The 12,821-nt window shown below is 47.4% G+C and overlaps 1 protein-coding gene across 3 annotated transcripts; it reads right to left on the reverse strand.

Annotated features, from left to right (window-relative positions):
* Positions 1 to 448: 448 nt before the first annotated feature.
* WDR76 (WD repeat domain 76) lies at positions 449 to 12,653 on the reverse strand. 3 transcript variants are annotated; one of them, XM_054837491.1, is made up of 13 exons: positions 12,496 to 12,653; positions 11,779 to 12,099; positions 10,817 to 10,909; positions 9,216 to 9,271; positions 8,245 to 8,365; positions 7,348 to 7,449; positions 7,215 to 7,258; positions 6,973 to 7,126; positions 5,011 to 5,163; positions 3,669 to 3,883; positions 3,007 to 3,159; positions 1,673 to 1,726; positions 449 to 855 (listed from the first exon to the last, which is right to left on the reverse strand). In XM_054837491.1, exons 1-13 carry the CDS (start codon positions 12,562 to 12,564, stop codon positions 600 to 602), a joined length of 1,791 nt encoding a protein of 596 aa, XP_054693466.1. In that variant the 5' UTR covers positions 12,565 to 12,653; the 3' UTR covers positions 449 to 599. The 3 variants fall into 3 exon arrangements, with proteins under 3 accessions (XP_054693466.1, XP_054693468.1, XP_054693467.1); XM_054837493.1 differs by lacking the exon at positions 12,496 to 12,653 and adding an exon at positions 12,304 to 12,349; XM_054837492.1 differs by lacking the exon at positions 12,496 to 12,653 and adding an exon at positions 12,289 to 12,332.
* Positions 12,654 to 12,821: the final 168 nt, after the last annotated feature.

A 12,821-nucleotide genomic window follows, 5' to 3' on the forward strand; every position in this document is an offset into this window, starting at 1 on the left:
GCGCGGCCCCGGCCACCACAACCCCTCTGCAGCACCTGCGGACTGCTCTGCCTACACCGCGACAACTCCAGGTCAACTCGTACCCACGCAGCTTCCCTCGACACCGCGGGCAGTGGCACCAGGGACAGCCCCCGCCTGCCACGGGCAGCGCTGCCTCGGCCATCGGCCGTCTCACCTCGGGGACGCGTTGCCGAGGACCCGGACGTGAACACCCGCCAGCCTTGAGGGACAGGCTGGGAACACCACCAGGCTGGAGAACGAGCTCCAGATTCCCGACAGAAAATCATGAACAAGTGCCTTGTACGCGTAGCAAGTATCCTACTGATCCAGCCTCTTGTCTGTTTTTGAAACATTACCTCACTATTGGGGAAAAATATCTATTTTGGTACAAACTGACTGTCATAGAAGGATTAATTTTTTTTTTTAATTTAAGAAGAGAATGCCAAAGGTAGTTTAGAAGATTTATTTTAAAGCTTTTAAAATACACTTTTGTCCTGAGAAAATACAGTTAGCTTCGGAACAGCTTAATATGGATTAAACAAATTTAATGCAAAAAGAAAGGGGGGAAAAAAAAAAAAAAGTATCTGAGCCACTTTTTTTTATTCTTTGAACACATGAAGGCGGCCACTGGAGTTGCCGCCCACTAAGATGTTCTTACTGGGATGAACGACATTAATGGAACACACAGAACCGAGGCAGTCAAGGTTATAGAAAGAGTGCAACAGTTTTCCAGTGTCTTGGAAGACTTCTATTTGCCTTGGACGTGCCATACTGCCCACCACGAAGCAGTCTTCCTGTTTCGGGTCCCATACTGCTCTGAACCTAGTTAACCAGCGTCCCGTGTTATTGTTATGTCTTCAGAGAAACGGGGGGAAAAAGAAAAGAGAGAAACATGCCTCTTACTGACTCCAGTATTTTTAAGCATTGTCATTTACATCACATTCGCTTAAATCCATCTTCCTCGCCTGCTAAACCATCAGCGCTTCCGCACACTGGCCGGATCGTGCTGCTCAGATCCATCCAGTGGATCACTGTCCTCTGAGGGGCGGGATGGGACAGAGAAACGCGACGGAGCAAGAAGATAAAGCAGAGGGTACTTTGACATAAGGGATTATTAGTCAAAGTACTTATGCTTCGTGGCTGCATATTTCAGTAAAAACAGGACAAAAATGCATCAAGCCTTTCGATAAACTGCAGACTAAGAATTGTCAAGCCAGTCACTGATCGAGTTCCAGCTCATTAGCAAACCAGTGCTGACGATGCGTCACCCTCCCGGAGCACAAAGGTGTTTACAGTGCTGAGACTCTGCCCAAAACCATGCCCTTTACGGTTAAGAACTGACCTTAGGTATTTTAAAAATGCACAAAGAAAAAGCATTGTGAAACAGAGCACGTTTCAAAAGTCCCAAAACGGTCTGTTCCAGGCACCCAGGAAGACATCAAAGCTTCCTGCAAACCTGACCCACTCCAAGCAGTCGTGTTTTACCAACAAGAGCCGCCGTAGGACCAGGGCAAATCCTCAGGCTGCTCTGGCTCCCGTGGCTGCCCCTGCCCCCGCGATGGCTGGAAACCCACCACCGCGCAGCCTCTGCGCACCCATCGCTTGTGGCACGGGCGCACTCGAGCGGAACGGCCGTAGCGTGCCATCCTCAGCCCCGGGGTGTTCGCCTTACCTGACGGTACTGAGGACTGCGGCTGTCGATGACAAAGAGGTGGTGTCGTAGACCCTGGAACACAAAGTAGCGTGTTAATAAAACGTACGCGTGTTAAACAAGGCCGCCCTTTCCTCACAAAGCGCCTCTAGCCTCGCATCCTGCCATTAACAGGCCGCCCAGGGAAGAACGCGAGTGAAATCCCACCACTGACAGCTTCCACCACCAGGACCTCCTCAGGCAGGCGTGAGCTCGACTGACAGAGGGACCAGCAACAGATCTCCCGTTCCGGGCCCTCCTTCACCCCGCCACACTGTTAGGATCCCAAACCCCCTGGGGCACAAGGTTCAACACGAATGAAAAGCGGCTTGCTTTCTCCTCTGGAGAGGCTGGTGAATAAATGATCCTGTATCTGTTTCCTCCATTCTGTCGAGCACAAATATTCCTATCCGTTTTGCACCCTGATGCTCGCTCTGTTAGCGCCAAGATTTACAATTTTCATAACCAAGGTTACTACAGAGAACAAATCTTCAGTTATCTATAGTAAATATATCACAAGAGAGAAAGCGTTACCGCAACAGAGAACTCACGTAAAAGAACTCCTTCCTGTGCATGGAAGGGGAAGAAAGACAATCCACTTTCCAGACAATCCATGTAATGCTAGAACAACTGCACCACATTCAAATTCCTTCCAGAACACGCGGCGTTCCCCCATCTTAAAACCACAGGCAACGTGGGGAGCAGAGGCCTGACTTTAAGCCTGGTTTTAACTGGGCCCCCATTTTGTACCTGCTATTCTTTAACACAGCTTAGGGCTTCTGAACATGGCAGATGCGGTCAGGTATTTACACGACTAGATTAGCTAAATTACGGTCACAAAACTACAAAGTAGAAAGAAAAACTACATCTCTACTACAGCACAACTCAGAGCAGTTTAAATTATCAAATCGTAGACTAGTAACAAAAAAGCTGGTATTATCATAATTTTAAGTACTAGCAGTTAAAAATAAATTCAGTTTTGAAGCATTATGTATTTGTATTCATGAGCCAGGTTTGGGGTTTTGGGGCGGGGTTGGTTGTTTGTTTATTCATTTTTAAACACCAAGAGCACCTGTAATATTTTACTGTTCATTGTTAACTATTCTTCGGGAAAACGAGAATTGGGAAAAAACCCCACAAAACAACAAAAAGATCATACAGCATTAAAAACGTCAATGCAAGTAAAGCTAATTTTAAAAAGCGATAAAGACAGAAAACTCTCAATGATGGGTAATGCAGACAGGAAATAATAATAGTAAAAAAAAAGTACCAGTTGACATTTTCCATAGGGATTATTCCTTCCCGCACCGTCTTACCTCAGCTTATCATCCGCACACACCGTCACGACTCTGTTCCCAGTTACAGGGGAGAAGTACGCAGAAGCCACGCTTTTGGTGTGCCCTTTAAGAGAGCTGACGGGCTTGTTCCGATTAGACTTCAGGTATCGAACATCAAAAATACAAACGTCCCTGCAACACAGATCACAGGGACAACTTCAAGGTGAACAGTTAAATAACTAGAATTCTTCTGCTCCATTTACCAAAGAAAAGCTCAAGAGACACCACGGGTTTCGTATGAGCTGCATCTAGAGCTTTACTTCAGCGGTGCACATTCTCTCAAGCAGCCAGTGGCTCCAAAGGATTTTGAGAGCAGCAAAACCAGCCCAAGCCCACAGCTCAGTAAAATCCCTCTACCCTGCCACCTGTCAAAAACCACAGAGACTCCTAAGACCATTTTGTACCCATTACCAAAAGGTGAAGGAAAGTGAAAGTGTATCACATTTTAAATCCTGCTAAGAACTAAAAACTTGTTTTCTCAAAAGATCAAGAAAGCTTTGACTATAGGCTGAGGCTGACAAATTGCCTGATCAAAAGCTGCCCCTGCCCTCCAAACATGTCACTTATAGCCAACTCCAGACACCAATGCTGACAGAACACTGAAAACACGAAATAACCGCGGTTCATTTTGAGCTACCTACACTGAGCCAGCAGCAATGAAATACTGTTTATTCATGGGGTGAACGTGGACTGTCCTTGTCCTTTTGAAGCCAATGTCTGCAGAAAGCTCTGAAGATGTTCCTGGGGTCCGTCTGTCCACCACCGCGACGTCCCCATCCCAGTGTCCTACTATTGCAGTGGAGGCATTGTCTTCCAAAAAGTCAAAGGAAGATAAGTTTTCTTCACTTCTGCATATCTGAGCATAGAAAAGGTCAAACATAACCAGAATTACTCAACAAAACACATAGAGTTATTCGTAATACCCAAAATACTCCATGGGCCGTAGATTTCATGCTTTCCCTTTTTAATGAACTGGAAATACTAACAAAAACTACCTAATTTGATAGCTCCAGCCTGAGCTACTCCAGTAGGTAACCTTTCTGTAAACCTGGTGTGCTTTCCAAGGAGGTAATTAGCCATTCGAAACAACCTGGCAACAACATACTCCGAATTCTCTGTCAGAACTCTGTGTTCCAGTAATCAAAGGGCTGTTATCCCCGAGTGCGTACTGAGCGAGGACTGATGATGGCGTTCCTTTCTCCAGTGCTACAGAAACCTTTAACTGGGTGCACAAACGTACATTTGGTTTCCCATAATTTGGGAGATCAGGGTCAGGACATCAAGCCACCTTATCCCACAGCAGTTTCCTCTCAAAGCAGCAATTAGCCACACATACAGTAACGGTGCAGGAACACTTCCGTGTCTCAGCTCTCTCTAGGTGTGCAGACTCTCCCCGTTAGCAGCTGAATTCTTTCCAATGGCAGTACTACTCCTAGAGGCATCACAAGGCTGTGTAAGTTGGCCTAAGGTAACAGGAGCAGGAGAAGGGCATTTCTCCTCCCCCGACCTCTAAAGACACATTCTTGCAAGCATTTGTCTCAAAGAGCGAGCCCCCCAGACCTTCCTGGCCAACCAATTGCAGGTCCTTCCCAAGCAGCTGGCCTGCCCCTAACCCCACCAGAATTACGGTGCGTGTAAGGGTTGGGGAAAAAAAAGCTTTGAACTGTTGTAGCTTGTTATACACATACTGCTTAAGAACAGAGATAGGAAATTAAATTCAATAATTGCAACTGCCCCTGCAGGAAGGGAATTGGGAGTACCCAAGCTATTACTATGTTTTATTGACTAGGAAGCATCTCTGTATTTTTATGATGTTAATTAAAGGTTACTTCATGTGTCCTTGTGGGAATGGAATCTTCAACTTTCTTGTTAACAAAACCACCAACAAATAACAACTTGGGTAGACAGAGACTAAAACTTCACAGCAGCACGTGCGCTAAGAGATTTCCAAGGAGCCTGCGGCACAACCGCGGGAGCACTCACCTCATCAAAGACAGCTCTGGTAACATCACCACATCGCAGAGTGTCATAGCTTAGAGACAGCAAGTGAGCAGGATTAAATGGAGAAAAATGCAGGCAGCTGACCGGATAATTGTGTGGAATAAAGACGCATGCTCCTTCTTCAGACTTACAATTCTGAAAAACAATTGAGATTCAACGGACACGGATGCTAATTGCTGTAGTTATTTCTATTAATTACTGCAACTTTCAAATTAAAGTCTTTTGTTTTCAGACATTGTCAGCCTGGTCTGGGTAAGTGTAGGGAGGAGGCAGTGAGGTTTCTGATGTGTGGAGACAGCAGCACAGGTAGCACGGGCAGCAAGGCTGCCAGGGGCACGGCCACCCAGGCTAACATCTTGAGGAGCAAAGGGAGCTCCACCTCTGCAGGGAAGAGAAGGGTCCTCACGTGGGCCACTCAGCACAGCGCTGCTAGGCTATGCCCGTCCTCCCACTACCAGTTTCACCACTATACAAGTGATTTAGCTCAAAAGAGCACAAAGAATTTACTCTCGGTTTCAGAATTCTGTCTCCAAATTAGGAAAAGCTGCAATTGAAGCGCACTTCTGTCACTGCAGCCATCAATACTGTATCTGGACAGTGATATCTGGCTCCTCCTCTACTGACAGGATTGGTTTCTCAGTTACCACAGCTGAACACCTTGCTGAGGAGCAAATGTATGCATATGCCTTTTACATCAAAAGATGTACATATTAGGTTACTTAGAACTCAAGTTAAAATATAGCGACCCAAACTGAATGTAAAGCATAATCTCCTCTATCTTCTCTTCTAATTTTGGCATCATTCAAGCTCTGATATTTCAAAAGAAACTGAATAGATCATTTTGGAATAAGTACCAGTTCATTCCACAAAGATTACTCTGCTCCCAAACTCAGTCGAGCCCAACTCACTTCAGGAAAATAACAAAAGGGAGAGCAAAAGAGAAAACAGTAGCATTAACAGTTCTAGGCTTCCCCTGCCATGCCTCTGCGAGGCCACAGCCAGCCTGCAGCACTCGGACCTCAGCCTCCCCAACACCAGATCACACTCTTCGACAGGCACTAACCCCAGCTGCGCAGGCAGAGCTTTCCGAATTGTACAGAGCAGGTTAAACTTCTTTATAATTGAGTAAGAGTCTCAGAGCTGAATTCAGTTGATCAGTTTCCTGAAGCTGTCACAGCAGAAACGAGTCGAGAGAAACTCAAGAGGTTAACAGCATTGCGAAAAACGAGAAGAAAATCTGCGTGCGTGTGAACTTCAAGCAGCTGGTTTGGATGACGCGGGATCAAAGCGGATTTACAGAGGTGTAAGTCAAGGGCATGAATAAGGATTCTTGCTGCAGGTAATTAAGGCAGTTCAGAAACAATGGTGAGACTATCTGCAAAGCCCTCAAAAGTTTTCAAAGCACCAAACACTAAGCTATTTTTCAGAGACAATGTATGTGAGTATGCGCCAGCATATATATTGGCATAGTAATTTCATCTTTGCCGTCTGGGAAAACAGTGACTCACTGCAGCTACCCAAAATTTGTACAAACTCAAAAAACAAGTTCTTGAGCATCCATTTCCCCTCCCTCTCCAAAACCTAGCTGTGGTACTGCTACAAGGGTACCGTAATTAGATCCTGAATCTCTCAATGGTGAATTGCAATTTTAACCCCCACCGTTGATGTTATTTCAGCTAGAGATCCATTTTCTTCCGCTCTGCCCCCCAAAATTACCAGTGTAACCTTTCCCCCCATTAAACCTGGGCTTGCCGAGGTCCCGACAGACCTTTCAAGCAACTCTGGTGACCTCAATTTAACAGACACCCTGGTGTTGTCCGCAAGAATGGGGAAAGTCTAAAATACCAGGGCGAGCCTGACAAAATGATGCTCCAGGCTGTGCCCCATCTGTGTCCCTCCTGCAGCAAACAGCTCTGCCAGGTGAAGAGCACACTAACAACTCACCACGTTCCAGAGACCGATCTGCCCGGACTTGTCTCCAGCTGCCACAAAGATGATGCTTTCAGAAGGATGGATAGCCATAGAACACACGCGGTATTTCACAACCTTTTTAACGTTATCTTCGCTGAGGACCATGCTGTTCAGGCTGTCTTGGTATCTAGACAGCATCATTAAAACGTTAGCTATTCAAGAGAAGAAAGGAGAACGAGACAATACCCACTTTTTAGCTGCTGTCTTCAGATTACCTTTTCACGTCACACGTGCGCTTCTCAGTAGCATTAGTTTTCATCTATAAAGGAAATATTTATCAGAATTAGGTTACTTGGAACTCAAGCTAAAATACGTTATCCAAAAATAATTAATCATAACTAATAATACCTCGCTTATCCTCATCCATGTAGTCAGTAAGTCCTCTGTCAATTTACTGTTCTCCATCTGATCTTCTGGAACCATTGGCAAAGGCCCGGCTGGAACCTGAGGCTGGAATGACATTAGCCATTTTCATAATTCAAATCAACTACAACTACAAATAGGGTGAATTGTTACTTTCCACACACCAGATATTCTGAGAACACACCTATGGTAATACAAGAAATAAACATAACAACAACAATAAAAGTTTGTATCAAATCTTACTAAAAAGATAAATAGCACTTTACTAAACATGACAGTGAAGACAAACAGCTACCCCACGTCTTTTTCTCTCCTTTTTGACACTCCAGCAAGGTTGATGTTTAAAAACTGTATTATAGAGATTTAGCTTTATTCTACAGCACCACGGAAGATTTAAATTCCCATCTCTCAGAGTAATAGCATTTTTACTTGTTGCTATATAACTACTTCAAAAAGGTTGTAAATATTTCAAAGGAAAATAAACTAGATCAAAAGTTACAGTGAAATAACATTAAAACAGAGTAATAAAACTTTGAATTTAAAGCTGCTCAAATCTATGGGCTGTTGAAAAATGCATAACGTTTTACCTCAGGACCCTTCTGATTGTCCAAAACGGCACTATTTCATCAACCTGAGTCACAGAACATTGACTGGCTTTCAGGGAGGACATGGGAAGCCTGCTATTCAACACACTCAAGGGGGAAAGAATTTACCTTTTACTGTTGCCACTGTATCGTGCACCTTCCCAAACATCTCAAGGTTTTTACAATAACCTCAGCAACGACAAGTACGGCCAGTCAACTTCAGCAGCAGTTTTTATAAAACTTCTGCCTATACACACACACCCACACCCCCCCCTCCTCTGTCCCTTCCCCATCTTACATATTCCTCTGCTTCTGGCTGGGCAGGCATCTCCAGCACCGGCATTCCTGATGGCTCTACTCTTTGTAAGCGCATAGATCTTCGACGTACTGTCTCATCTTCTGCCTTTTTAGGCTTAGCTCTAGAACAGTTAAAACGTTTCGAAGTTACAGACACAGTTAATTAACATAAGCCCTCTGCATTTAAGTGCAGGGCTCCAGCGTCGGTTGGGATGTCTAGCGCTCACCCCTTGGCCCAAACTTAGAGCCTCGCTAGTTCTGGTTCACTTTAGGAGTGCTGTGATTGCTTTTTCCTTCAGTGATAGCGACGAACAACAAAAGGAGCATTTCAAAACGCGTACGTATGTATTGCATTTGTTTTGCTTGTAATACATCCTGCCGCTGTCACTCGTCTTCCTAGCTCTCCTTATTCATAATTCATCTTTCCACTTGTTCATCTAGTCATCTTCCACTTTCTTTCATCACATATCTTATTCTTTGTTTGGCACTTACGCTCATGTTTCTGCTTTGCCTGGTACTGCTTTGGCACTGCCAAACGTCTTTTCTTCTACACTAATTGGTTACCCCATCCCTTGCAGCTAGTTCTGCCCCCTGCCTTTCTTTCCCATGCTTTTCCCCATCATTTAACATTTCTTTCTTCAGCCATCATGCAAAAATATCTTCAGAAAAAAGAAATGCACTTGAGATACTGTAATACAAATATCACAAAAAGGAACAAATTCTGTAATTTGATGAAAAAGGTACTAATACTGTCATTTCCTTTCCAAAGGGTGGCAGAGGAGAGGCACTACCTCTGGAGCTACCTGTTCACGAATTCACACAGCTTAAGATAAGCAGTTACTCAGATTTAGCTTTGTAGGGAGACTCCTCATTAGCTCTCCCTCTTCGCAGTATCAGGTATGTGCAGATGAAGGGCTAAACCAGCGAACACACAACAAACATTGACACGAATCTCATACACAGATATTTTACCTTTTGGTGACATGAGATTGGCTTTTAGTTGCAATTTGGTGAAGTCTTGCAGCTGACTTAAAGAGAAAAAAAATAGATTAAACATATGTATAACAAGCATAAAAGATCAACCAGTATAAAATACAATTCTTTAAAGGCCGCAATAAACTATATTGTAAGTATTTGTAACAATAATAAAAAGGGATTTTTAAGCATCAAGCTGTGATGTGTCCGCTTTGCTTCCATGTACCAGCATGAGTTCCCTGATTTCTGTGAATGGCACGCAGGAGCACAGCGCAGTCTGGATGTTCTGTAGCCCTTCTCTTTACAAACAAAGAAAATATTCTAAATGCTCTGTACCAAAGACATTCACAGCAGAGCCTGTAACCGCAGGGGCCTCCACTCACAGTTTTCTCCGTGACATTTTGAAGACAGGCATTTAGTTCATTTGGAGTCCAGGAAAGTTCAGGCGTGTGCAGCTCACCCCTAAGACCCCTCACTGCTCCACCTGGCCAAAGCAGCCTCAGCCTGGCACGAGAAGATTTACCTGCTCCTTGGCTTTGGCAGCCCATACTGGCCAGTGCTAACGGAACCCAGACGGCTATAGCTCCTTTTGCTAGTCTTCGCTACTCTGCGGTCAGTGCTGTGATTACAGTCAGACTGCCTAGTCTTTACTGACCTCTCTGGGGATAACTGGAAGAAAAGGAGTCATTTTTACTCAAGTTTCAGTCTTGGTGGTAAGGAGTCTTACTGCCTACTAGACAGGCCCAACCACGTCTTGCAACCTGGTATGATGAGTGAGCAAGCACGCAGCCATTCAAGGAGGTAATTCACTCACTGCTGCCAGAAACGGGATACGTTGTGAATTCAAAAGAAATAATGTAAGAGAATGAAAGACTGCGGAAAGAAGGGCAAAGACTTGGATCTACTCATGCGGTAGCATTTGAAATCCCACTACCTTAAGCTTTCTAGACAACTTCTCCAACGTGAGAAGAATTATAATGTGCTTGTGCCTACCCTGTGAGCTGAACCCTCCCGGCTGCCAGCCACTGGCCACCTTGCAGGCCCTGCAGCCTTTCAGTTAGATAACCAGCTAACCTGCGTGCTCCGCAGTTAGATAACCAGCTAACCTGCATGCGCTGCACCTGAAACCCAAGAGCTCCATGCCCTCAACTGGGGAATGCCGGTGCACAGGAAGGGGTGGGAGTGAGTAGGGCGCTGCACGTATGTGCTCACACTGCCAGCACACGCACACAAGCACCTTCACGAGAGCATTTTACTCAAGGGTCACCTCATCTGGTCCTGCTGGGTCTGCAGCTGGGACCACGTGCACTAGCACTGGGTACTGCTGGGCGGAATACCGTATGAGCAGAGTTTTGCCTTCTTCGCTTTCTGTAAGCTTAGCCGATGACTTCGCCTCTTTGGAAACAGCTAACTAGCAGCACAAACCCCCTATTTTTTATCCAGGCAGGGCAGCCCTGATGCCTCAGGAAGTTTTTGTGGCTTTCCTCACGCACCTCGCACACTGCTGGGGAAGGGTTTCACGACAAGAGGGATGACAGTACAACCATCATTACAGCTAGAGAGAGCGCATTTTGATGCTACTTAGAATCTGTACAAACCTCATGCAGCTTTAAAGCAGCAAAGAATTTAGCATTTTCTGTAATGTTCTTCAGTCTTTTCCTTTCATAAGCTGATAACTGTGAGTATCCATCCTACAAAAAGAAAAGGCAATTACTCTTCATCACACAGTTACGTGGCATGCAAGAGATATCCCAGGCTTCTGGGAAGTGAATCTCTAAACTGATTGTCTAAATTATTTAAAAGTGGTTTGATACACTTGTAAACAAAAAACCACCATACAAACTGGGGTGATCCCACATCAATACCAAAACTCGTCCACAGAGGTACTGGCTTGCATTACAAAACTCTCTCCTATCATTACTTCTACAAAAAAGGTCAGTTCATCAAAATCTCATTAGAACAAAAACAATACTGAAGTGAATCAAAAAACACCTGAAAACCTCAGCAATACAGCAAATATTGCACAGAAATGCAATACAATCTTAGACCATTTTTATCTTTTATAGAAGAAAAGGTGGACTTGACAAGTTGAAATGACGATTTAAGTATAAATGAACATTGACAAAGCTTTCGTATCTTGTGACTGTATCCATCCATAAAAACATCTGGAAGACGGTTATTGACAGCACAAGAACATGCTGATGCTTTTGCTACTTGGTTTTATATACTCTGAGAGCGAGTGCTTTTTTTTTTTTTTTTATCATCCCTAGACATTCCAAAAGGGTAAAATGAAGTTTTACACTGCCAGTTGGCGACGTTAACAAAAAAAAATAAGAAAGAAAGAGGAAAAAAAAAGATTATGTAAAGAGGAAAAATATTTCACACTTCACTGTTACAAACATAATAAATTTGCGCCTTGAGATCTGCAAAGCCACCACCTTCCCTCTGCCCGTTTGCAGCAAACAACTCCCGATCGACCGGCGCGGCGGGGGCTCCGGGGAAGCGGCCCGGGCCCGACCCCCGCAGCGGGGAGGCGCAGCGCGGCCCCGCGGGCACTCACCGGAGCTGCGTCTCCCCCGTCGCTCCCGTCGCTGTCCGCATCCCAGACGCCGTCCAGGCCGCTGCCAGCCGCGGTGCCCGCGGGCGGGGTGGCAGGGCCCGAGGCGGGTGTCGGCGGGTCGGGCTCCAGGCAGAGCCTCTTGCCGGCCGGCGCCCTGCCCTCCGCCCCGCCGCCGGCGCCCAGCAGCCGCTTCTGGGGCAGCCGCCGGCCCGCGGCGGCCAGCGGTGTGAGCAGCACCCGCAGCTGCCGCGCCGCAACGGCTCGCCGCTCGCCCTGCTCCGGGCTGAGCTGGAGCTCGGCGGTCCCCATCGGGGTGGACTCCTGCGGAGGGAAACCGGGAGCTCGGCGGGGCTGCGCAGCCCGGACCGTTCCCGCGCTCTCCGCCCGCCCGGCCCCGCCGTACCCCCGCGCCTTCCCGCCCCGCTCCTCACCAAGCCCGGCACCCCCGGGCCCCTGCCGGACCCGGTTCCCCCGCCCTCCCATCTCCTCACAGCCCCGGCTCTCCCGGACCCCCTCCTCACGGACCCGGCTCCCCCGTCCTCCCATCTCCTCACAGCTCCGGGCCCCTCTCCTCACGAACCCGCCCCCGCTCGTCCGCCCCGCTCCTCACAGCCCCGGCCCCTTCCGCCCGCCATCCCTCCCCTCTTCCCCACCGCCCCGGTTACCCCCCCCTCCGCCCCGGGCAGGCAGCTCCCCCACTCCCCACCCGCCCCGGACCTGCATCCGCTGCTGGGTTTGCGGTGACGGCTCCTCAGACTCCAGCGTACCGGCCTGCGAGAGCGCCATGGCGGGCCGAGTGGCGGGCCGGGCGCGGGGGCGGAGCGGCCGCTTCCCGCTCCGGCGAGGGGCGGCCTGGGCGGGCTCCCGCCCTCGGTGCCTTCCCGCCGGCCGCCCGGGTGCAGCGCTGCCCCGTTCGCGTCAGGGCCCCGGAGCCGGCTCTGGCCCCGGGCTTGCTCGTAGGTGCCGTTAAGGGTCAAAACCCCACAGACGGACCACGGGCAGCAAAGAGGAGCGATGCGGTTACGCTCCACAGCTACCTGCTA

This window comes from Grus americana, chromosome 10 (genome assembly GCF_028858705.1).
Source record: "Grus americana isolate bGruAme1 chromosome 10, bGruAme1.mat, whole genome shotgun sequence".
Taxonomy (NCBI): domain Eukaryota; kingdom Metazoa; phylum Chordata; class Aves; order Gruiformes; family Gruidae; genus Grus; species Grus americana.